The following is a 26,390-nucleotide window of genomic DNA, read 5'->3' as shown; positions in this document are numbered from 1 at the left end:
CTAAATATCACCAGGTACTTCAGAGTTATTATCATTTGTTTATATATTTTTTTCAAGTTAAATTTGCTTTTTTAGTTCTCTTTAACTTTGATTTTGACCAAATCTTCATCAAGATTTTCAGGTATGTTTGTTTCCATATAACAAGGATCAAGCTTGATAACCAGCTGAAAATATGACATCCCATGGGGTCAATTTTTTAGAATGTTTAGGTTTATTTTAAGCTCGACTATTATATATAAAATATATATAGTGGAGCTATCCTACTCACCCTGGCGTAAGCGTTCCCGTTAGCGTGCAAATGTTAAAGTTTGCGTACTACCCCAAATATTTCCTGTCCTTTGACATATTGCTTTCATATTTTGCATACTTCTTTACCAACATGACCCCAATTTATAAAAAGAGCAGACAACTGTATCAAGCATTTTGACAGAATTTTTGCCCCTTTTATACATAGAATATGCATATTATTGATAAACCTTGTTAAAGTTTGCGTACCACCTCAAATATTTTCTATTTCCTTTGACATATTGCTTTCATATTTTGCATACTTTTTAACCAACATGATCCCAATCTATAAACAAGAGCAGACAACTGTATCAAGCATTTCGACAGAATTATGGTCCCTTTTATACTTAGATAATTGAACATTTTGCTTAAATTGCCATAACTTCTTTATTTATGATCACATTCGATTCATACATGGTCAAAACAACACTTCATTGACATACCACAATGCACTCCACCCAAACCGCCCCCCATGATCCACCCCAGAATCCCCCCCCCCCCCCAATTTTTCTTTTTTTCCCTTATTTTTGAAATATCATGTTTTAAATGACCACCCACCCACATTATACCCCCCCCCCCCCCCCCCCTATCCATGATGGCTTACGTTATACTGTCAAGCACTCGAATAGTTGAGCGCGCTGTCCTCTGACAGCTCTTGTTTATGCCCCCCAGTAGGGTGGCATATAGCATTTGAACTGTATGTCCATCCGTCTGTCCGTCAGTCCGTCCGAAAACTTTAACATTGGCAATAACTTTTGCAATATTGAAGATAGCAACTTGATATTTGGCATGCATGTGTATCTCATGGAGCTGCACATTTTGAGTGGTGAAAGGTCAAGGTCAAGGTCATCCTTCAAGGTCAAAAGTAAAAAATACAATCCAATGGGAGAAATAAGCTTTAAAAGGGAGATAATTTCTAAACCTGCCAAATGATATATTGAAATTTTATTAAAAAGCGGCGCAATAGGGGGCATTGTGTTTCTGACAAACACATCTCTTGTTGTACATGACCTTGTTTCAAATGCATTACATATCTCAAGCATAAACATGTCATCACTCTAAAGTTTTGATGAGCAAGACACTTTTCTTCTTAAGTGACCCACACATTCCTAAGTTATATGACCTTTACCATAGCTGACATAGCAGTGTGGGGGTATTACTAACTTTTTGTGACAAACTTCTATGGTAGGTAAGGCTATTAACAACTTTGACATTCTGATATTTTGATGAATTACTTATGGTTATTCTGTATATTTGGAAATTTAAAACAATATTTGCAAGTATTTGAAAAAAAAAAAAATGTTCTCGTAAAAAAATATTTATACAGCGTACTCATGACAAAATGTGTTGTTACTACCAATTTTGATAAACAGATTATTATTATACAGTCAAACAACCAACATGTGTCTTTCAAACAACCAACACGTCTCTCTCAAACAACCAGCATGTCTCTCTCAAACAACCGACACATCTCTCTCAAACAACCAACATGTCTCTCAAACAACCAACACGTCTCTTTCTGTTGTTATACAGTCAAACAACCAACATGCCTCACTATGTTAATACGGTCAAACAACCAAAATGTCTCTCTCAAACAACCAACACGTCTCTCTCAAACAAACAACATGTCTCTCTTAAACAACCAACATGTCTCTCTCAAATAATCAACACATCTCTCTCAAACAACCAACATGTCTCTCTCAAACAACCAACATGTCTCTCTCAAGCAACCAACATGTCTCTCTCAAGCAACCAACATGTCTCTCTCAAACAACCAACATGTCTCTCTCAAACAACCAACATGTTTCTCTCAAACAACCAACACGTCTCTTTTTGTTTTTGTTTGCTCAGGAAGACCATTATGGAGAATGCGGTGTTGAACACAGAGGCCCTGGTGGTTGTGTCCCAGGACAGCATGCTGGAGAAACTCAAATATTCTGAGGTAACCCTAGCAACACTTGGACAGATATTTCTTTCCCACTCAGAAGCAAAGTAAAATGTCTATAATTTATGCAAACAGCATAAAACCAGAACAGCATCACAGGCTGTTCAGGTTTTATGCTCTCTGCTGCTTATCAGTAACGTATAGTTTGAAATCAAGCCTGTACAACTTGAATCTATTAAGAAAGGTCTAAAATTTTATTATATTTTTTTAAGGTACTTCAAGTTTTTCAAAGTGCTTTCTGAGTGGGAAGTATATGTTAGTTGAAGTGGGGCGTATTTTGAAGTCTGATCGTTTTTTCTCCTGTTTATCAGTGTAGAATTTCTTCAGCATGTGGAGGGAACTATATCCAAATGTATCAAGCAATTGAATGGAAATTAATAAGGTCATCACCATAAAGTTTAGATGCGTAAGACTTTAATTTCATCGCACTGATCCACACATTCCAGAGTTATTTGCCCTTGAACTTGACCTATTGGGGTTGGGGTATTAGAGATGTGCGTAAAAAATCTTTTGTTTAAACTGTTAAGTAAACCATAGAGGGAAAGTGTGCAGCCTATTTTGGAACCAACTACTTCCAGGACACTATAGTAGAATGACAATCTACAAGCTAAGTAGAGGGAAGCTGTACCTTGAGTGAGGTTTAAACCCACAACACTTGCATGGTGCTCTACCAAGTGTGCTAACAGGGTGGCTGGTTTTTACCTACTCACATTTGAACTGCAACTTAGTGAAAACCCTTCTTCCTTTTGTTGCTTGGGTAAAAATGTCCCATAGAGACTTATGCATGCACAATTCAATATAATGACACAATATTTGTTTTTCAGTCCATGCTAGAAGATATCCAACGAGGTTTGAACCTGTACTTGGAAAAGAAGAGATTGTTTTTCCCAAGGTAAATTTTTTTCATTCTAATTGGGTTAAACAGGAGTGTTATTTTGATTTTTTTACTTATGTTAGAATATAATAATTATTCTGAGTTTATATTTATAACTGCTTAAGTTAATTGATGATGGGAAATTTGTGCTTTTAAGCATTTTTTTCTGTCAAATAAAGAATTTTTAAATTTCATAATATTTATTGTTGTGTTGCCAGACAGAATAAATTATGTATTGACTCAAATTTGAATGATATATTCTACTTAATTGAGATGAATATGTCATTGTAGTTTTTTTTTTGTTTTGATAATAAGTTATATATCTTTGTATCTATCAGAGTTTTATCCTGTTCTATGCAGGTTTTTCTTCTTATCCAATGATGAACTCTTGGAAATCCTGTCTGAAACCAAGGACCCATTGCGGGTGCAGCCCCACTTGAAGAAATGTTTTGAGGGCATCTCTCAGCTCAGTTTCACGCCTGACAAGGTCATCACAGCCATGGAGTCAGCAGAGAAAGAGGTTGTAACGCTCTCTGAGACCATTATACCGGCAGACGCGAAGGGACTAGTGGAGATATGGCTCTCTAAGGTGATCATAAAAAACAAAAAAAATCTAAAATTACCTGTTGTGGCTGGCAAAGATATTACAGTCAAAGTTGACTGCAGTAACACTTCAGACATTCTCCGAAAACCTTGATAATAAGCAAAAACAAAACCTAACAAACACAAAACACTATCAAATTCAACAATCTCGTTAATGTAATTCTTACATTGTTAGGAATGGGTACAGGAAAATAATTGATTAGATATTTATTTATTAAATAGCAGTTTTTCTTCTTTGGAATAATGAGTTTGTATGACAATGTAAGATAGATATCAAAATAATAAAAACAATATGTGTTGATTAGTCATATAAATTAATGAAAAAGTTTGTTCAGAAATTTAATTTATCACAAAATAATGTGCATGTAATCTGATATTGTTATTATTTAGAAACACTTTTAGCAAAACATATTGTTAACATGCGATGCAATTACATATAAGTCTCTCTCTGTGAAAACCGGGTTTAATACATGTGTCTTAAGTGTCTTCCGAGATAAGCCTGTGCAGTCTGCACCAGCTAATCAGGGACAGTGTCTTCCGAGATAAGCCTGTGCAGTCTGCACCAGCTAATCAGGGACAGTGTTTTCCGTTGTTATGGTACTTTTCGTTTGAAGGAAGTATCTTCTTAGCGAAAATTCATATTAAGTGGAACGTGTTGTTCCAGATAAGCCTGCGCAGACTGTAGTGTTGTTCCAGATAAGCCTGCGCAGACTGTAGTGTTGTTCCAGATAAGCCTGCGCAGACTGTAGTGTTGTTCCAGATAAGCCTGCGCAGACTGTAGTGTTGTTCCAGATAAGCCTGCGCAGACTGTAGTGTTGTTCCAGATAAGCCTGTGCACACTGTACAGGCTAATCTGGGGCAACACTTTACGCACATGCATTAAGCCCCATTTTCCCAGAGTGATGCTGTATTTATGATTTCCCCTATTCAGGTGGAGGAGAAGATGAAGCTAAGTCTGAAGGAGGTCAGTCTCAAGGCAACAGACGGGTACGGGAAGACTTCCCGCAGAGAGTGGGTGCTGCAGTGGCCTGGCCAGGTCGTGCTGGCTGCCTCACAGATACATTGGACTGCCGAAGTCACACAGGTTACACTGAGTTGTAGTCAAGTCAATTTATTCCTATAAGAGTTGTAGTCAAGTAAATTTATTGCTATCTGCACATACACTTATACCTAGTCAGAACAAGATTTGCGCACAGGATTCAGTCCATATACTTGTGTTGATTTACTCCTGTTTTATTTTCAATTTACAGTATATAGCAGTATATGTTGATAACTGAATGTGTAGGCAAAGATAGAATAATGGTTTATTCTGAAATGGGTAATTATGTCTACTAAATTATACTGTGTATTTTCTGATGACAGTTTTCAATAACTCTTCTCCGAGATGTCTTATTCAGGGTTGACTGCAGAATTAAAGGATACTGTTCCCTTTTACAGGCCATCAAGGGCCACTTCCTTGGTCCCTACCTCCAGAAAAGCAACAAACAAATTGACGAGATTGTTACCATGGTGAGGGGATCCTTGTCTAAGATGGCGCGTATCACCTTGGGTGCTCTTATCGTGCTTGATGTTCACGGTATGAACTGGTCCTTCCTTCAATACCCTAATTTTATTTAAAAAAATCATTTAAAGTTGTACTTTAAATATTGTATGCCCCTACCATCAATGGCTAAGGGCATTTTTACTCTTTTTTTGTGGTCTTACGCATGTATTTTTATTTTTACAAAAACAATTTTTATAGTGAAAATAATTTGTCCAACACTGTAGGATTTTCAAGTAATATGGCAAAACATTTAAATTGATGATATGATTTTAACCAGATCTTTGTCCAAGGTAATGGTCACAATGGTCAGCTATACGATTTAAATCCATTAGTCCTGTCAGGGGCATAATTTTGTCCAGCATATAAGGAATTGAAAATAAGATATTTTAAACATAATGAGATTGTGGGCAAAAATGCCTGCAGCATCTCGATTGTTTCATTTTGTATGCAAACAATTTAAGAAAGCTTATTACTCAATTATTATTTTAAGATATTTGCATACAATTTAAACATAGATACCTTATATTGGTATCAAGCTTATTTCAAATTTGTTTGCTGCATGCTTAATGAATGAATCACTGCTTTTTAAAGTAATGCATTATATTATTTGCTATTGGAAGCATCGTGTCCGCAAGATTTTGAATTTTAAAAATATGTTTTTGACCTTGTTGTATGGAATTTTTTGTAAGTAACAAACACAAACCATTGAAGGGATAATTCTATGTTGCAAGTGAATCAAAGATTGCTGTATTATCTTAGTTAAAAATGGTGCTGAAAGAGAAATATTGTGAACATAATATTGTAAACAGTATCTAATAGGTAGATTAAATTAAAAATTGTACTGACATAGCACATTGCATTGTTTTAATATTAAAAAAGTTTATTTTAGAAAAAATGTATCAAATAAACTTTAACTAATTTTTTGCTCACCTCAGCACAACGTGCTCATGGTGAGCTTTTGTGATCGCCTTTTTCCGTTGTGCGTCGCCCATTGTGCGGCTTCAACATTTGCCTTGTAAACTCTCTAGAGGCCACATTTATTGTCCAATCTTCATGAAATTTGGTCAGAAGATTGGTCTCAATGATATCTTGAAAAACATGGCTGCCAAGGGGCGGGGCATTTTTCCTAATATGGCTATATATAGCTATAGTAAAATCTTGTTAATATTAGAGACCACATTTATTGTCCAATGTTCATGAAACTTGGTCAGAAGATTCACCCTAATAATATCTTTGACAACTTTGAAAATGATGCCGGTTGGTTGAAAAACATGGCCACCAGGGGCGGGGCATTTTTCGTTATATGGCTATAGTAAAACCTTGTTAACACTCTAGAGGCCACATTTATTTTCCGATCTTCATGAAACTTGCTCAGATGATTTTTTTCAATGATATCTTGGATGAGTTCAAAAATGGTAACCTTTGCTTTAAAAATATTGCTGCCATGGGGCGGGGCATTTTTCTTTAAATGGCTAAATATGGCTATTGTAAAATCTTGTTGACACTCTAGCGGCCACATTTATTGTCCAATCTTCATGAAACTTGGTCAAAAGATTCATCCCAATGATATCTTGGACGAGTTTGAAAATGACACCAGTTGGTTGAAAAACATGGCCACAAGGGGGCGGGACATTTTTTCTTATATGGCTATAGTAAAACCTAATTGTTTACACTCTAGGGGCCACATTTATTTTCCGATCGTCATGAAACTTGGTCAGAGGATTTGTCCCAATGATATCTTGGATAAGTTTGAAAATGGTAACCGTTGCTTGAAAAACATGGGTGCCGAGGGGCGGGGCTTTTTTCTTTATATGGCTATATATGGCTATAGTAAAATCTTGTTTACACTCTAGAGGCCACATTTATTGTCCAATCTTCATGAAACTTGGTCAGAAGATTCATCCCAATAATATCTTGGTCAAGATAAAAATGATGCCCTTTGGTTGAAAACATGGCCGCCAGGGGGCGGGGCATTTTTCCTTATATGGCTATATTAAAACCTTGTTAACACTCAAGAGGCCACATTTATTGTCCAATGTTCATGAAATATGATCTTGGATGAGTTCGAAAATGGTTACGTTTGCTTGAAAAACATGGCTGCCAAGGGGCGGGGCATTTTTCCTTATATATATGGGTATAGTAATATCTTGTTAACTCTCTAGAGACCACATTTATAGTCCGATCTTCATGAAACTTAAAATGAAGATTTGTCCCAATAATATCTTGTTATCTAAGGTGAGTGACTTTGGGCATTTTTCCTTATATGGCTATAGTAAAACCTTGTTAACACTTTAGAGGTCACTTTTTTTTCCGATCATCATGAAATATGGTCAGAATATTTGTCCCAATGATATCTTGGATGAGTTCGAAAATGGTTTCGGTTGCTTTAAAAACATGGCCACCAGGGGCCGGGCATTTTTCCTTATGTGGCTATATATGGCTGTAGTAAACCTTGCTAACACTCTAAGAGGCCACATTTATTGTCCAATCTTCATGAAACTTGGTCAGAAGATTTGTCCCAGTAATATCTTGTTATCTCAGGCAGGGGTGGCGAAATCTCAAAAAACTATACTTGTCCACGGACAACCATTTAGGAAATTTATCTTGCCCGTTGCTGAACTACACTTGTCCGTTAACTTTTATATAAATTATAAACGCATTTATTGATTAATGTTAAATAATGTGGAATATATCAAAAATGAGTATGATTTGCTTGTTTTGTTTATAATTGTATTTCAATGGTACATTCATTATAGCAGTATATTATAAACAATATAAAGACTTTCTCAAACTTTAAATCTTGCGAAGCTAGTGTTATTTAAACATGTGCTGAACATAAGTACATTGTAATCTTAACAAATTAAACTAGTCCAATATGTGGACCTCATCAGACTGAGGCTCCGCTACTGGTAGCAGTTTGATTATATAAACTGGTAACCATTGAAAATCTGTTGGCCAAGTTTCTTGAAAAGTTCTGGTGCGTTAACTTAGATCATATTTTTTATCATAATCTTTCTTAGTTTTTTGGGAGGTGGGCTGCTCAAAGCTTCGGGTTTCTGCTCCGTTGTTGAAGATTAAAAAAAAGTTTCATCTTTACCATTAAAGTCGTCTTAAATAACAAGGTAGACGGTGTTTTGATTATCTTATATTGATACTTTTTATTTCCGTCTGATTGTAAAAATAAAGAAACCAGTCTGTACACTGTCTAACAGTCGGGCCGAATGTTGAAAATGCGGCATGCTCCCGGTCTCTTGCAGAATAAGGGAGATCACTGCGCAGGAAAGTGCACGTATTTTAGCTTGATTGCTCCGCAAATAGCACTGACAATGTAATCGCGTGTCAACATCCGGTTTTGTAAAACTCAATTACGGCTTTAATACAATGTATTTTTGTATACCTGGACGCGACTTTTAAAAAACTTGTTGTCCACGGACAACTTAATTGACAAAAGTCAGTTGCCCAGACAAGCAAATGTACAACTCGGGTAACTCGGACATTTGATTTCGCCACCCCTGTCAGGTGAGCGACTTTGGGCCTTTCAGGCCCTCTTGTTGATTATTATTTATGAAGACTCATCAGACAGATAAAATACCTCACCTACCAATAGGAATCCTCTCTTAACCATTATTTATCCTCGGGATGTTAAGTAGAGATGGTTTCCTATGTATAAATGTTATAGCTACTGGTAGTCATAAATTCAACTGGATAAATTGCAGTCGAGTAGGGTTTCCACTGTATTACCTTTTCCCACTCAGAAGCAAAGTGAAAATGGCTATATGCGACCAGCATAAAACAAAAAGGCCTGCATGTTATTCACAGTCTGTTCAGGTTTTATGCTGTTTGCTGCTCATTAGGATCTTTGGGTTGGGAATGAAGCCTTCAAACTTGAATTTAATAAGAAAGGTATTCAATTAAATTTGATTTTCTTATGGACTACAAAAAAGTCGAAATGTTTATTTGAGCGATGTAAAGGGATAAATATTGCAGCTACTTGAAATGATTAATGCAAGCTATAAACCCCCTGTTCCAATCAGCTCGAGATGTGGTGCAGCACCTGGTTGACATTGAGATCAAGTCTCCGCTAGACTTCTCCTGGATCTCTCAGCTGAGGTACTACAGAGAGGAGAGCATCATCAATGTGAGGATGATCACCACAACGGTTGCCTATGGTTACGAGTACCTTGGAAACACGGGTCGACTGGTCATCACGCCGCTGACTGATCGGTGTTACCGGACTCTGATGGGGGCACTGCTGCTCAACTTAGGAGGCGCCCCTGAGGGGCCAGCTGGAACCGGAAAGACTGAAACGTCAAAGGATTTGGCAAAGGCAGTAGCCAAGCAGGTAGATTTGTGAATGTTTTGTAAAATAAATTTAACATAAGCCTCAACTGGTGCATTTTATTTAATGAAAAACTCTTTGTCTTATGGCTTGTCAAACAGGAAGGCGATGCCACAGTACTTGCATGGTCTTTCATAAATTGTCAGAGCACCGTATGATTGCAGCAATGTATATTATGAATAAATATTAAATTGGTATTGGTTAATTGGTATTTTATGCGATCTCACAACAATCATCTGTTGTGCTCATCATAATCTTACTGCATCATCGAAGTGTACCCACATCTCACAGTGAGCAAAAAGTTGCTACAGGGCAATTAAAGTTATTAATAAGCACATATTGACTTACACACTTTAATGTTGACGCACAGTGACATGACAGGGAACCTGGCAAGACAAGGGCACCTATTTCTCCACCTAGCTGTGGCATCTATGAGATGCCTTCAGCCATTGGTCCTACAATTAGGTTGTGAGGATGAGCCACTGCCTGATTTGTCTGTGTTTTACATTGTTAAAGTGTCATGCAAATATTGTCCTGGTCTGACTGAGATTTTGCACTGCATTGTTATATATTGTATTTTTTTGTGGCAGCTCTTCACCTGAGACTTGTTAGCTAAAGTAGCAAAATTTAATATTGTAAGTTTCAGGTTAATAGAATTTGTTACTTAAATACAAACATGTCTAATATTAATAGCAATTGTTTGATTAAAATTATGATTGTTTTGTGAATTTTCACATATTTTATATTGTACCTGTTCTTTCTCTGAAAAATACATTGAATATTCATGAAGTTGAACATAGTCACTTGCACATTTAAGTCAATCCCCATCATGTTTCAATGTGCAATGTTCCATCACTAGCATATTTAACCCAATCCCCTTCATGTTTCTACGTGAAATGTTGCAGTGTGTGGTGTTCAACTGTTCCGATGGACTGGACTATCAGGCGATGGGCAAGTTCTTCAAGGGACTGGCACAGTCTGGGGCCTGGGCTTGCTTTGACGAGTTTAACAGAATTGAACTGGAGGTAGGACAGATCTTACCTTAATTAATTATTCAACAAAGTTTTTCTTTTATTGTTTAATTAATATTTTGAACTCAATAATAGCATTTAAGATAAGTTATAAAGTGGGCGTAACAATTTGTAAAGAAATTAACCATAAATGTTAAAGTGACAAAATCAGTAAAGGAGTTATGTTATGTCATTGCTAGAAAGCCAGATTATGCTACATGTATTAGCAATGTGCAATGGAGGATGATTACATGTTATGGCTTTAAACCCATTACCACTTAGATACATATTTTTACTCATTTGTTGTCCCTTATAAAGTTAAATTTAAGTTAGGACCTTTTTCTTTACTAAATTCAAGTTTTAAAGGCGTCATTTCCAATCCTAAGATACTGATGAGCAGCAAAAGCATAAAACCTTAACAGACTGCGAGTTACTCGCAGGCTGTTCTGGCTTTATGCTGTTTGCACATAGCCATTTTCGAATTGCTTCGTATGGGGGAAAGAGTTAAAGCAAGGACATGTAGGCAGTCATGCTGAGTGATAAGATAAATATCACCCAGCCTCATACTTAATGAATTTAAATGTAAACTTTGAAACCATTATTGTTCGTCAGGCATACATTTTCTTATATTTCCTAAGTGGACCGAGTGATGAATTTAAGATTCTAAGGAATAATTATGTCCAATGTTAAAACAAAATTAAGACTGAATTACCGTAGGCATGATACATTAAAATCCAGTGTAATCCACGCATACATATTTCGTCTGTTTCGTAGTCAAGATAAATCCGGTTTTGACACCAACGGGTACACATTAAATTGTGTACTTAACTGACACATGGCATTGCTGTAAAGCGCGTATGCAGTTAAGCTGTATCAAATGCGTTGACTTCCTTTAGGTAAAATAGTTATGCTTAGTGCTAATTGTTAACAACTTTATTACCCATTGTGTGGTTTGTGTTTTTCAAGGGCGTTGACTAATTAGCAATTTGCTTTGTTGTTTCAAACACTTGTTAAAGGTTTATGGGTCCTGCTAATCCGCTAATAATAATTTTTGTGATACAGAATACTAATTCAAACTTGTCAACTATTTCCTATGCTATCTTGACACATGTTTGTGGCAGTCCTGAGATCCTTTCTAGCCTCAAGTTCCTCCTGATAATTTGTAATTTGATTATGGTACACCATGTCACTTCTTAGAAGATTCAGACAGCTTATTTGCCTTTTTTGCCAGTGCCTACGTAATTTGAAAAATAATTGACCAAGCAGGCTAAACAGGGATAACACTTTCATTCTTATGTTGATTTTTTGCTAAGAAGAGACTTCTTTTGCATGAAAAATACAATAACATTGGTCCCTGATTAGCCTGTGCAGTCTGCAAAGGCTAATTTGGGACAACACTTTACGCACATGCGTTAAGCCCCATTTTCCTAGAGCGTGGCTCAAACATTATTTTGCATTTCAGGTGTTATCAGTGATAGCCCAGCAGGTACAGACTATTCAGCGCGCCATAGCGGAGCAGTTGACGCTGTTTGTGTTTGAGGGTACGGAGATCTCCCTGGACCCCACTTGTACCATCTTTATCACCATGAATCCAGGGTACGCTGGCAGGGCAGAGCTGCCAGACAATCTCAAGGTCAGAAATAAAGCATATAGTAATTTTTATACGCCCGTTTTTTTAAAACGGGACGTATTATAGTTTCACTCTTGGCGGGCGGGCGGCAGGCGGGTGGCGTCCACAGCAATGTCCGCTCTCTAATTCAAATAGTTTTCATCCAATCTTCACCAAACTTGGTCAGAAGTTGTGTCTAGACAATATCTAGGTCAAGTTCGAATATGGGTCATGCTGGGTAAAAAACTAGGTCACGGGGTCACTTTTTGCATACAAGGATTAAGCATGGTGTCCGTTCTCTAATTGAAGTAGTTTTCATTCGATCTTCACCTTATTTGGTCAGAAGTTGTATCTAGATGATATGTTGGTCAAGTTCAAATATGGGTCATGCCGGGTCAAAAACTAGGTCACGAGATTACTAAGTGCATTTCAAGCTTTTAGCATGGTGTGCGCTCTCTAATTGAAGTAGTTTTCATCTGATCTTCACCTAATTTGGTCAGAAGTTGTATCTAGATGATATGTAGGTCAAGTTTGAATATGGGTCATGCCGGGTCAAAAACGAGGTCACGAGGTCAGATGGTGCATTTCAAGCATTTAGCATGGTGTCCGCTCTCTAATTGAAGTAGTTTTAATCTGATTGTCACCAAATTCAGTCAGATGTTACATCTAAATGATATCTAGGTCAAGTTCAAATATGGGTCATGCCGGGTCAATAACTAGGTCTTGAGGTCACTTAGTGCATTTCAAACATTGAGCATGGTGTCCAAATCCTTTGAACGGGGTATCTTGTGACAGTTTGGCACTCTTGTTTAAGAATGTGAGCCTCATTCTGTGAAAACAGGGCCTAATGCATGTGAGATAAGTGTCTTCTCAGGTAAACCTGTGCAGTCTGCTTTTATGGCCTTTATGGTCTCTTCTTAGTGAAAATACAGTTTAGACGGAAAGTGTCGTTCCTGATTAGCTTGTGTGGACTGCTCTAGCTAATTTGGGACGACACTTTATGCACATGAATTAGCAGGCAGGGGGTAGCCACCAGACAATCCCTAGGTGGGGAATGATCGATTTATGTGTATTTATGTGGCTGCTGGTATGATAGATATACTTTTTTGAAGAATATGTAAGACAATTTACCATGAACAAAAACATTGTTCCATATGTCTGTTTGTCAAAGATGGTTTCACAAAGAATTTGTGGTATCAGTATAATTATCAGACACTAATTTTTGTGAATTATTTGGATCCACTCGACCATGAAATAAAAAGAAGTCTGACATTATTACATTATACTAATCAGAGATTGCACTTTGAACAAGATTTGGTCAAAGATTAGAGACTTCCTTAAAATGGAAAGCACCATAAAAGCGTAAAGTGTTGTCCTTGATTAGCCTGTGCGGACAGCACAGGCTAATCTTGGGCGAAACTTTCCGCACATGCATTAAGCCATATTTTCAAAAAGCCAGGCTAATAGTATTGCCCTTACATCTACAGGTCCTGTTCCGCACAGTGGCCATGATGATTCCAGACTATGCAATGATCGCTGAGATCTCCCTCTACTCAATGGGCTTTGTTGAAGCTCGCAGCCTGTCCACCAAAATTGTCGCCACATACAAACTGTGTTCCGAACAACTGTCTTCCCAGCATCACTATGACTACGGCATGCGGGCTGTGAAATCTGTCCTCACTGCTGCTGGAAACCTGAAAATCAAGTACCCTGAACAACGAGAGGATGTCCTTGTTTTACGCTCCATAAATGATGTGAATCTTCCAAAGGTGAGAGAGTATTTTATGTCTGCTGTGCTTTGGTGTGCTTTGTTCTATAAACTTTTGTCACTTATTTATTGCTTATTTAACTCCCAGAGAAATCCAATCTTTTTGTTTAATTGTTTCTTCTTATGTTTCATTTGATGAAATGCAAGATTTTTTCTCATGTCTTTGGGTAAAGTTTTTCTGCCTAAACATAATTCAAAGGAGTGATGTTGTGATCATCGCAGTACTTATAATGCATGTAAACTGTTTTCTACAAAACATTATCTTTACTTCATACAAATATGTTAATGCAATGGCTTTCTTTAAGTATGTGTATACCACCTATGTTAACTATTTGTCCAGTTTTTGTCGCACGACATCCCGCTGTTCGAGGGGATTATCTCGGACCTGTTTCCTGGTGTGATGCTTCCTAAGCCCGACTATGATGCACTGGAGGCCGCCCTTCTCAAGAGGATTGAGGCGAGAAACCTGCAGGCCGTGCAATACTTCATTGACAAGATCGTTCAGGTTGTGATTAATAGATAGATTGGTCTTTCAGGTAGTGATTGATTGATTGATTGATCGATTGATAGATCCATTTGTAGTTCTGGAAATGATTGATTGATTGATCATTTTGTCATTCAGATAAGGAATGATTGATAGATCAATTTGTCGTACAGCTAGTTATTGATTGATAGATCGATTTGTGATTCTGTTAGTGATTGATTGATAGATCAATTTGTGATTCAGGTAGGGATTGATAGATATATTGATTTGTGATTCAGGTAGTAATTGATTGATTGATCAATTTGTGATTCAGGTAGTGATTGATTAATCGATTTGTGATTCAGGTAGTACTTGATTGATTGATCAATTTGTGATTCAGGTAGTGATTGATTGATGGATTTGTGATTCAGGTAGGGATTGATTGATTGATCAATTTGTGATTCAGGTAGTGATTGCTTGATTGATTTGTGATTCAGGTAGTGATTGATTGATTGATCAATTTGTGATTCAGGTAGTGATTGCTTGATCGATTTGGGATTCAGGTAGTAATTGATTGATTGATCAATTTGTGATTCAGGTAGTGATTGATTGATTGATTTGTGATTCAGGTAGTAATTGATTGATTGATTTGTGATTCAGGTAGTGATTGATTGATTGATTTGTGATTCAGGTAGTGATTAATTGATCGATTTGTGATTCAGGTAGTGAGTAATTGATCGATTTGTGATTCAGGTAGTGATTTGTTGTTCAGGTAGTGATTGATAGCTTTATTGAGTGAACATTTGGGTTTGGTAAGGTTTTTGTTTGGTTGATCTTTCTTTTGTCACCATAGTTTTTCTAGCCTTTGATGGTAATTTTACTGGAAATTTGAATTCATCATTCTATGTGTTTAGTATTGTGCAACATAACGTCTTCAACTGGTTTCACTCACATGAAAAGCAATTTAAGGTTTGCCCACAAATGTTTTCATCAGATATCAAATGTTGAGGTAATGTTAACAAAGTAAATTTGTGAGACAAATGGATACTGAATTTTATTATTTATTATGAAAAATGTGAAACATGAAGGTATAATTAATAAACTTAGATCCACAGAACCATACTTCAAAGTTTGGTAACATTCATGTACATTACTATCAATGATGCTCATATCTTTAACTAATTATCCATAAAACGAATTATGTTATTATAAGAGTTAAATGCATAATTATACATATAATGCAACTTTTTATAGAATGTTATAGAACTGTTTTATGAATGTTCTTTATTCTTAGACTTAAGTCAAATATTTGGTTGGTGAATAGGGGTGTTGTTCAGCCAAAAATACTGTCAAATTAAGCTTGATTTTAATTTTATTTGAAAACATTCAGAAATGAAAAAATCCTTACAATTTTTTGTCACATGTTCTTATCATCTGATATAACTCTCTAGATCTATGACATGATCTTGGTTCGCCACGGTCTGATGATTGTCGGGGACCCACTGGCAGGGAAGACCTCCTCATTCACCGTTCTATCAGAGGCCTTGGCAGATCTACATGACCAGGGACTGATGGAGGAAAACGGGGTAAGAGGAGGCACTAAGATGTGGGCAGCGATCTGAGAAACCAGGGCATAATGCATGTGTGAAAAGTGTGTCCCAGATTAGCCTGTGCAATCAGCAAAGGATAATCAAGGTTAACTCTTTCCCCTTTTGTGGGATGGTTTGTTTATGGGAGAATTCTTTATGATAATCTAGTCTAAGCAGAAAGTGTTGTCCCTGATGAGGCTCTAAGGACTGCACAGGCTACCCTGGGACAACACTTTACACAAATGCATTAAGCCATGTTTTGCCAGTGCGCGGCGCATGTGTGTGATTCTTACTCTGCAAGCTGCAAGTTTTTGTAAATGAGAAAATGATAACTTGCATTTACATGAGCTGTGATCAAATAAGTCAAATGAGACTAAATTTAAAATGTTTGGTGTGTTCTTTACAAAGCTATAGGCATCACAAAGCTCTTGAGTGAAATCTTAACTTAAGGGTGTCATATGAGTGAAATTGTTAGATTAAATATTTTATGCAAAATCCAATGTTTTCTCATTGGTAAAATACACATTTCAGCAATATTTACAACCTTAAAACATTTTAATAAAAACATTTGTCATTTATTTTCTAGGAGAATACAACATCCCAAAGCAATATTTACTTCATAAACTTTTATGTCAAAATGACCTATAAAAGGATAGAATGCTTTCAGGTTTTTGTTAAGGTGATTTGTTAAGTTGTCTCTTAGAAGGTGATATGTGAAAACGTACCAAGTGCTATGATTGCAGGTCTGGTATCGAGTCATCAACCCGAAGGCTGTGACAATGGGGCAGCTGTATGGTAGATTTGATCCAGTCTCTCATGAATGGACTGACGGTATGAAATGGGGCTGGGATAAATTATTATGAGAGCTAAGCCCATCAGCATCTTGGTGTTAATGGTTTGAGCACAAGGTCCCATATGTTTTATTTGAACTACTGACTAATTTACCTTATCGATATAAGTATTTGTTTTCAATATATATTTTTTGTATTCAAATCAGCTTCCCGTTGTTGGACCCACATTATTTCAGCAATCAAAAATTGTTTGAAACCCATTCAATGATCTCAATGATATCTTGGCCGAGTTTAAAACTGGGTCACATGAGATTAAAAAAACTAGGTCATTTGATCGATTTGAAGAAAAAGCTTGTGAACACTCTAGATGCCACATAAAGCTTGTGAACACTCTAGATGCCACATAAAGCTTGTGAACACTCTAGATGCCACATAAAGCTTGTGAACACTCTAGATGCCACATTTAGTGCCCAATGGTAATCAATATTGGTGAGAATTCTTTTCTAGATAATATCTTTAACCCATTTATGTCCAGTGGACTCTCCCATCCTTCTAAATTGGATCAATTTATTTCCAAAATTAAGGGTGTCAAGTATATTTATTTCTATATTTAGAATATTTCATAAAGAAATTCATTTAAGCAAACAGCGCAGACCCAGATGAGACGCCGCATTATGCGGCGTCTCATCTGGGTCTACGCTGTTTGCAATGTCTTTTTTTCAGGACGCTAGGCATAAATGAGTTAATGAGTTAGAAACTGGGTCATGTGGAGTCAAATTAAAGGAAAATGTTGTGAACTCTCTAGAAGTCACATTTGTTTGCACAGTCTTCATGATCCATGCTCTGAACATTGGTTTTTATGATTTCCGCGACTGATGAAATATGGTGCCTGTCCATAAAGGAAAATTGGTGCCATAAGGGGGGTCATTTTTAGCTCACCTGAGCGATAGCTCGGGGTGAGCTATTGTGATCACTCACCGTCCGGCGTCCGTCTGTCCGTCTGTCTGTCTGTAACCAATTTGTAAACATCTTCTTCTACTAAACCATTGAGCCAATTTCAACTAAATTTAATGTGGAGCATCCCTAGGTCATGGGACAAAAGAATTGTTAAAAAAAATTTGATCACATAACCAAGATGGCCGCCATGACCATATATGGTAAAAACCTTAAAAAATCTTCTTTTCAGAAACCGCTCATCAGATTTTCAAAAAATTTCACAGGGATGACCTTTGAAGGCTCCCCTGAAATAGTTGTTCAAAGAAATTTGATTCGTCAAAAAACATGGCCGCAGGAGCTCGTTGAACTTTGCATGTTTATTCGTTTTTGCCTATTTTGTGAAAACTTTCAAAAATCTTCCACATTTTTTGTCTGATCCTTTCCAAATTTGCACAGTGTCTTTATATCAATGAGGACACGAACCCTACAAAAATTGAGCATTATTGGTCCATGAAGTACAGAATTACCTCCCCTTGACTTGAGAAAATGGTGTTTATGCAATAAAGTCCAAATTTTTCATCCAATTCTTTCCAAACTTGTAAGGATTTAGCATGGTTCAAACAAGGGAAACAACTACGGTTTATGCATGTTCTTTTTATTACAGATTTGCCTCCCTTTAATTCATTCAAAATCTCATTTTACAGCAGAGATTCCAAATCTGACCTGTAAATGAGCCCCATATTTACTGCCAGTGCTAGGTTACCTTTTCCCATTTGATCATTCTTAAGTATGGGTCTTGTAATGCTGCTACTGCTTCTGCTACTGCTACTACTACTACTACTACTACTACTATTACTACTACGACTGCTACTACTACTACTACTACTACTACGACTACTACTACGACGACTACTACTACTACTACTACTACTACCTACTACCACTACTACTACTACTACTACTACACTACTACTACTACTACTACTACTACTACTACTACTACTACTACTACTACTACTACTACTACTACTACTACTACTACTACTACTACTACTACTACTACTACTTCTACTACTACTACAAGTACTACTACTACTAGTACTACACACCACCACCACCACCACCACCACCACCACCACCACCATTACCCACCACTGCCACTACTACACCACCACCACCACCACTACTACTACCACTACACTACACTACTACTACTACTACTACTACTACTACTACTACTACTACTACTACTACTACTACTACTACTACTACTACTACTACTACTACTACTACTACTACTACTACTACTACTACTACTACTACTACTACCACTACTACTACTACTACTACTACTACTACTACCACTACACCACCACCACCACCACCACCACCACCACCACCATTCACAGTGACAAAAAACGTATTCACACAATGGCTGCAACTACAACTTATAGCCCATATAGTGGGGCATGCATGTTTTACAAACAGCCCTTGTGTCTATGGGATTTTAACCACAACTGTTCATGTTTATCTCCGACACATATTTTTAGGTCACCTGTCATGAAGTGACACGGTGAGCTTATGTGATCGTGTGATGTCCGGCGTCCGTTGTGCGTGCCTGCGTGTGTCCGTGCGTCCGTCCGTCATCAATTTGTTTGTGTAGACAGTAGAGGTCACAGTTTGCATCCAATCTTGATGAAATTTGGTCAAAATGTTTATCTTGATGAAATCCGGTTTGGGATTGTATTTGGGTCATCTGGGGTCAAAAACAAGGTCACTAGGTCAAATAATAGAACAACCTTCTGTAGACAATAGAGGTCACAGTTTTCATCCAATCTTTAGGAAATTTGGTCAGAATGTTTATCTTGATGAAATCTGGGTTGGGATTTTATTTTGGTCATCTGGGGTCAAAAACTAGGTCACTAGGTCAAATAATAGAAAAACCTTGTGTAGACATTAGAGATCACAGTTTTCATCCAACTTTTATGAAATTTGGTCAGAATTCTTGATGAAATCTGGGTGGGATTGTCTTTGGGTCATCTTGGGTAAAAATCTAGGTCAAATAAATAGAAAAACCTTGTGTTGACAATAGAGGTCACAGTTTTCATCCAATATTTATGAACTGTGGTCAGAATGTTTATCTTGATGAAATCTGGATTGGGATTGTATTTGGGTCATCTAGAGTCAGGAACTAGGTCACTAGGTCAAATCATAGAAAAACATTGTGTAGACAATAGAGGTCATAGTTTTCATCTGATCTTAATGAGTCAGGTGAGCGATTCAGGGCCATCATGGCCCTCTTGTCCTTATGTTGCTGTAGTAAATCATATTTGTATCTAGACTTCTTATTTTTTATTCACTCATCATGAAACTTGCTAAGAACATTTTTTTTAAATATATCTGGGCTTGACAATAATTGGGATTGTTAAAAAAATGGATCCTAGTTGTTGTGGCATTTTGCTTATAAGTGTATTGTGAAACCATGTGAACACTACATGTGTCTGCTACGAACAGTTCCTTGGGGTCTCAGGTGAGTGCCTTAAGGCTTTTGGCCCTCGTTTTCTAATTAAGCAACCACTCAAACATACACTAAGTTATATTTGGAGAATAAATTATACCATTTTTTGAGAAAATAAGGGATAATTTTTATCAATAAGATTTGCTTTTCAGGAATGCTATATTAGTAATGAACTGTAACACATATATATAAGCCTCTCTCTGTAATACGGGGTTTAATGCATGTGCTTTAAGTGTTGTCCCAGAGTAGCCCTTGCTGTCCTGTAATACGGGGTTTAATGCATGTGCTTTAAGTGTTGTCCCAGAGTAGACCTTGCTGTCCTGTAATACGGGGTTTAATGCATGTGCTTTAAGTGTTGTCCCAGAGTAGCCCTTGCTGTCCTGTAATACGGGGTTTAATGCATGTGCTTTAAGTGTTGTCCCAGAGTAGCCCTTGCTGTCCTGTAATACGGGGTTTAATGCATGTGCTTTAAGTGTTGTCCCAGAGTAGCCCTTGCTGTCCTGTAATACGGGGTTTAATGCATGTGCTTTAAGTGTTGTCCCAGAGTAGCCCTTGCTGTCCTTTAATACGGCGTTTAATGCATGTGCTGTAAGTGTTGTCCCAGAGTAGCCCTTGCTGTCTGCACTCAGGCCAATCAGGGACAACACTTTTCCCTTTTATGGTATTTTTGGTGTAAAGGAATTCTCTTCTAAGAAAAGTCCAGTTTAGGCGGAGTCCCTGATAAGCCTGTGCAGACTGCACAGGCTAATCTGGGACGACACTTTACGCACATGCTTCAGAGGCTAATCTGGGACGACACTTTACGCACATGTATTATGCCCAGTTTTCCCAGGGGGAGGCTCTTTGATATTTCTGTACTGGTGGTTTCCATGGCAGGTGTGCTTGCCAACACATTTCTGAACTGGTGGTTTCCATGGCAGGTGTGCTTGCCAACACATTTCTGTACTGGTGGTTTCCATGGCAGGTGTGCTTGCCAACACATTTCTGTACTGGTGGTTTCTATGGCAGGTGTGCTTGCCAACACATTTCTGTACTGGTGGTTTCCATGGCAGGTGTGCTTGCCAACACAATTCTGTACTGGTGGTTTCCATGGCAGGTGTGCTTGCCAACACATTTCTGTACTGGTGGTTTCCATGGCAGGTGTGCTTGCCAACACATTTCTGTACTGCTGGTTTCCATGGCAGGTGTGCTTGCCAACACATTTCTGTACTGGTGGTTTCCATGGCAGGTGTGCTTGCCAACACATTTCTGTACTGGTGGATTCCATGGCAGGTGTGCTTGCCAACACATTTCTGTACTGGTGGTTTCAATGGCAGGTGTGCTTGCCAACACATTTCTGTACTGGTGGTTTCCATGGCAGGTGTGCTTGCCAACACATTTCTGTACTGGTGGTTTCCATGGCAGGTGTGCTTGCCAACACATTTCGTGAGCATGCCTCCAGCACCAGCCATCACAGGAAGTGGATCATATTTGACGGCCCCGTGGACGCAGTCTGGATTGAGAACATGAACACCGTACTGGATGATAACAAAAAGGTTAGTTTACTGGATTTGGTGATTACCTTATTAATGAAATGTCAGGTTATGCGTGTTATTGTTTGTTTCCACATATAAAGGAATGTTTTTTTAACCATCTTTATACAGATGGCTGATGTGTTTTGCTTCGCATAGAGCAATATTCTTTTGATGCATAGCCAATTTATTCTAATGTAATACAGTTTGCAACATCTGATCTACTCTAGAGCTATCAACAGTTACAGCATATAGAAAGCATATGGTAACAATGTAATAAGTACACAGATTTTAATGCATGTCTTTTTGTTTGGTAAAGTTGACCTTACCAAATACAGTTGCTGAAACAATTAACCATCCGTTTATGATAATCAGGGTTTATGTTGTTACTCACATCAAATATATTATCATCATTTAATGAAACACTCTACAAAGTCAGTATAAAGAATATACATGTTCAACAGAAATAGAAAATTGCCTCAAAACTTAAACCATGGTTAATATAACAAAAGGATAAATATTTGAGCAACCGGGTCTTGTTATGAAAACATTGTCACAGCATTACATTATTTGATAAAATTATTTAACTTTCATTATCAGCTTGTTGGAGCAATGTGTTGACAACAATAGCACAATGTTAATGACAAAAAAGAGTTTTATTCATTTAAGCTCGCGCCTATAAAGCCTGGATTTTACTATTCATAGTCCCCTCCTCATGCAACACTGGCATGGCTTAACTCTAACCTGGCATATGGATATTAAAAAGCATGCTTGCTTTTTTGGGGTGACAATAAAATATTTAACATGAGTTAATTGTAACTCTTGGTTTACCGTGGTTTTCATCTTTGTTGAGATTTTTTATATCTTACTTTTAATCTTATAATAGGAAAATAACACCTTTTTTGGACAATATCAGTCATTACTTAACATGTCTTTAATAAAGCCCTAGTGGGGCGCATTTCAACATGTACACATTTTGTGAGCTTCTCCTAAATTTAAACTACCTGAAAATGGTGTTTTATCCCTTGCCCTTGCTTTTTAATATACAAGTACTTTTGGACTACTTAGCCCCTATTATGTGTTTCATTGGCAGCTGTGCCTGATGAGTGGAGAAATCATCCAGATGAACAACAAACAGAACATGATCTTTGAGCCGCAGGACCTGGAGGAGGCCTCGCCAGCCACTGTCAGCAGGTAACCTGTCACAGTATTAAGCAGGTAACCAGTCACTGTCTGCAGGTAACCAGTCACTGTCAGCAGGTAACCACTCACTGCCAGCAGGTAACCTGTCACATTATTAAGCAGGTAACCAGTCACTGTCAGCAGGTAACCACTCACTGTCAGCAGGTAACCAGTCACTGTCAGCAGGTAACCACTCACTGTCAGCAGGTAACCAGTCACTGTCAGCAGGTAACCATTCACTGTCAGCAGGTAACCAGTCACTGTCAGCAGGTAACCAGTCACAGTCAGCAGGTAACCAGTCACTGTCAACAGGTAACCACTCACTGTCAGCAGGTAACCAGTCACTGTCAGCAGGTAACCAGTCACTATCAACAGGTAACCAGTCACTGTCAGCAGGTAGCCCGTCACTGTCAGCAGGTAACCAGTCACTGTCATCAGGTAACCAGTCACTGTCAGCAGGTAACCAGTCACTGTCAGCAGGTAACCAGTCACTGTCAGCAGGTAACCAGTCAAACTTTGAATGTGGGATTGAGTAATACATGTACTGTGTTAGTTCTGAGTTTTCCTCAGCTAAGTTTGTTGAAATCATGCCCCTGGGGTAAAAACTGGCTTTGCCCCATTGTTCACATTTGTGATTAACAAAGATTTGTACAGTAAATAACTGTAAAAATCTTCTCTGAAACTTCAATTGTCAGGAATTAAATATTAATCTTCCTATATTAATTAGTCCTCTACAAAGTTTGTTCAAGTCATGGCGCTGTAGTAAAAACTGGCCACAGCCCAAGTGACTCGTGAAAACACTTGTCCCAGGGCTTTAATATGTGGTAAAACTGGCCACAGCCCAAGTGACTAGTGAAAACACTTGTCCTAGGGCTTTGATATGTGGTAAAACTGGCCACAGCCCACGTGAGTCGTGAAAACACTTGTCCTAGGACTTTGATATGTGGTGAAAACACTTGTCCTAGGGCATTGATATGTGGTGAAAACACTTGTCCTAGGGCTTTGATATGTGGTGAAAACACTTGTCCTAGGGCTTTGATATGTGGTGAAAACACTTGACCTAGGGCTTTGATATGTGGTGAAACACTTGTCCTAGGGCTTTGATATGTGGTGAAAACACTTGTCCTAGGGCTTTGATATGTGGTGAAAACACTTGTCCTAGGGCTTTGATATGTGGTGAAAACACTTGTCCTAGGGCTTTGATATGTGGTGAAAACACTTGTCCTAGGGCTTTGATATGTGGTGAAAACACTTGTCCTAGGGCTTTGATATGTGGTGAAAACACTTGTCCTAGGGCTTTGATATGTGGTGAAAACACTTGTCCTAGGGCTTTGATATGTGGTGAAAACACTTGTCCTAGGGCTTTGATATGTGGTGAAAACACTTGTCCTAGGGCTTTGATATGTGGTGAAAACACTTGTCCTAGGGCTTTGATATGTGGTGAAAACACTTGTCCTAGGGCTTTGATATGTGGTGAAATCACTTGTCCTAGGGCTTTGATATGTGGTATTTAAAATCAGATTGAGACCCTGTACAAATTTTTTGTCCTTAGTGTAAAAAATGCAAAAACCCCAAGGGGTCAAATTATTTATAAAATTGTCTTCAGGTGTGGCATGATCTACATGGACCCCCTACAGCTGGGCTGGCAGCCCCTTGTGAAGTCCTGGATGAATACCACGCTGCCAGAGTTCAAACTTACACAGGAGCAGAAGGACACTATCAGGGTAGGTTCTGTACACCATGATGATGATGATGATGATGATGATGATGATGATGATGATGATGATGATGATGATGATGATGATGATGATGATGATGATTATGATGATGATGGTGATGGTGATGATGATGAAGGTGATGATGATGATGATGATGATGATGATGATGATGATGATGATGATGATGATGATGATGATGATGATGATGACGATGACGATGATGATGATGATAATAATAATGACCTATTTTGTTGAACCAGAACAATTTGTATTGTTTGTTTCCCTGTAGATGCTGTTTGAGTGGCTGTTGCCTCCATGTCTGAACTTCGTGACCAAGCACTGCAAGCACATCCTGGCCTGTCAGCCCATGCACCTGACTGCCAGCATGCTGAAACTCTACCAGTGCCTCCTCATTGACATCAAGTAAGGCACAGACCCAGTGATTTCAAATGTAATCAATATTTAAAAACCTTTAAAAGGCAAATAAAATAAAAAATACTGGTGTGTATGGACTGTTTATTTTTTACAAGTTGAATTTTAACAACTTATCATACATTATGAAATTGCCATGAGGTTGCTGGTTTTAATGTAGTCACTCTGTCGGAGGCTTTGTCTGTTGGTCAGTCCACACAAAATGCTCTTAGTTTGTGGAGTGCTGTGGTTAAATTACAACTTCAAACATATCATTGTGAAGTGTAGATTGGAAAGTTATTTCCCTTGAGCATAGCCGACATAGCAGTGCAGGAGTATCAGTCACATGATTGTGACTAAGCTCTAGTTTCTAAGAGAGGACAATGTGACAAATATGATATTAGTGTTTTCGTTTTATTTCAATAAAACCATTCTTAATTGGCAAGTCTGGTAATTATGTAACTGAGTGTGTGCTAAATGTGATGTTGTCCTTTGTAAATAATTATTTCGGAATCTTCATTTAAGATTTTTATAGTTTGTGTATAAATTATGATTCATATCACTCTAGTGATAATGATGAATTACAAACAGTAACAAAGGTGACCAGGTATTGTATAAAAAATCTGTGTGCATCCATTATCCTCCTTTGTCTATTAATCACTCACTATAATTATTTTTGAATCCATGGCCTCATGTGGTTCTATTACCATATTGCATGTTGATGGATGTCTGACAAAATCTATTAACAATTCAACTGCATGTTATTATAACCTAACCTTGAAATGAAGTTTGTGGGGGTGTAAAGTTATCACCCCTGCCATTGGTTTGATGATCAGTTGTTTGGTTGAGTAATTACCCCTGCCATTGGTTAGATGATCAGCCGGTCGGTTGAGTAATCACCCCTGCCATTGGTTAGATGATCAGCCAGTCGGTTAAGTAAACACCCCTGCCATTGGTTAGATGATCAGTTGGTCGGTTGAGTAATCACCCCTGCCATTGGTTAGATGATCAGTTGGTCGGTTGAGTAATCACCCCTGCCATTGGTTAGATGATCAGCCGGTCGGTTGGTATCTTGAGCTGCACATTTAACTCTATATTATCAACATGACATCTTATAGAAATATTGTTATTCTATGTAGAATTGCAAGACACAATGTTCATGTAAGTCATGATATTCTTTTCTGGATACTTTCATCATGGTTTAAGTATGTTATTCTGTTGATAACTTGCCTCTCAGTTCTCTGTGTATCAACATGAAACTTTATAAATGTATTTTGCTTGTTTATTGCAATATT

The 26,390-nt window shown here is 37.8% G+C and overlaps 1 protein-coding gene across 1 annotated transcript in view; it reads left to right on the top strand.

Moving 5' to 3' along the window:
• Positions 1-26,390, top strand: part of LOC127880583 (dynein axonemal heavy chain 3-like) — a 185,847-nt gene that overhangs the window by 55,484 nt on the left and 103,973 nt on the right. Inside the window, exons 23-38 of the mRNA XM_052427898.1 lie at positions 2,137-2,227; positions 3,055-3,122; positions 3,465-3,693; positions 4,639-4,791; positions 5,145-5,283; positions 9,285-9,592; positions 10,495-10,614; positions 12,062-12,232; positions 13,696-13,977; positions 14,317-14,481; positions 15,891-16,025; positions 16,772-16,859; positions 21,678-21,808; positions 22,878-22,978; positions 24,573-24,690; positions 24,974-25,107. Of these exons, the coding sequence (XP_052283858.1) occupies positions 2,137-2,227; positions 3,055-3,122; positions 3,465-3,693; positions 4,639-4,791; positions 5,145-5,283; positions 9,285-9,592; positions 10,495-10,614; positions 12,062-12,232; positions 13,696-13,977; positions 14,317-14,481; positions 15,891-16,025; positions 16,772-16,859; positions 21,678-21,808; positions 22,878-22,978; positions 24,573-24,690; positions 24,974-25,107 (2,433 nt within the window). The remainder of the gene's footprint in view (positions 1-2,136; positions 2,228-3,054; positions 3,123-3,464; positions 3,694-4,638; positions 4,792-5,144; positions 5,284-9,284; positions 9,593-10,494; positions 10,615-12,061; positions 12,233-13,695; positions 13,978-14,316; positions 14,482-15,890; positions 16,026-16,771; positions 16,860-21,677; positions 21,809-22,877; positions 22,979-24,572; positions 24,691-24,973; positions 25,108-26,390) is intronic.

Source organism: Dreissena polymorpha, chromosome 1 (assembly GCF_020536995.1).
Source record: "Dreissena polymorpha isolate Duluth1 chromosome 1, UMN_Dpol_1.0, whole genome shotgun sequence".
NCBI classification, from domain to species: Eukaryota; Metazoa; Mollusca; class Bivalvia; order Myida; family Dreissenidae; genus Dreissena; species Dreissena polymorpha.
The sequence above is the reverse complement of the archived record's forward strand: the minus strand, read 5'-3'. Positions and strand labels throughout refer to the sequence as shown.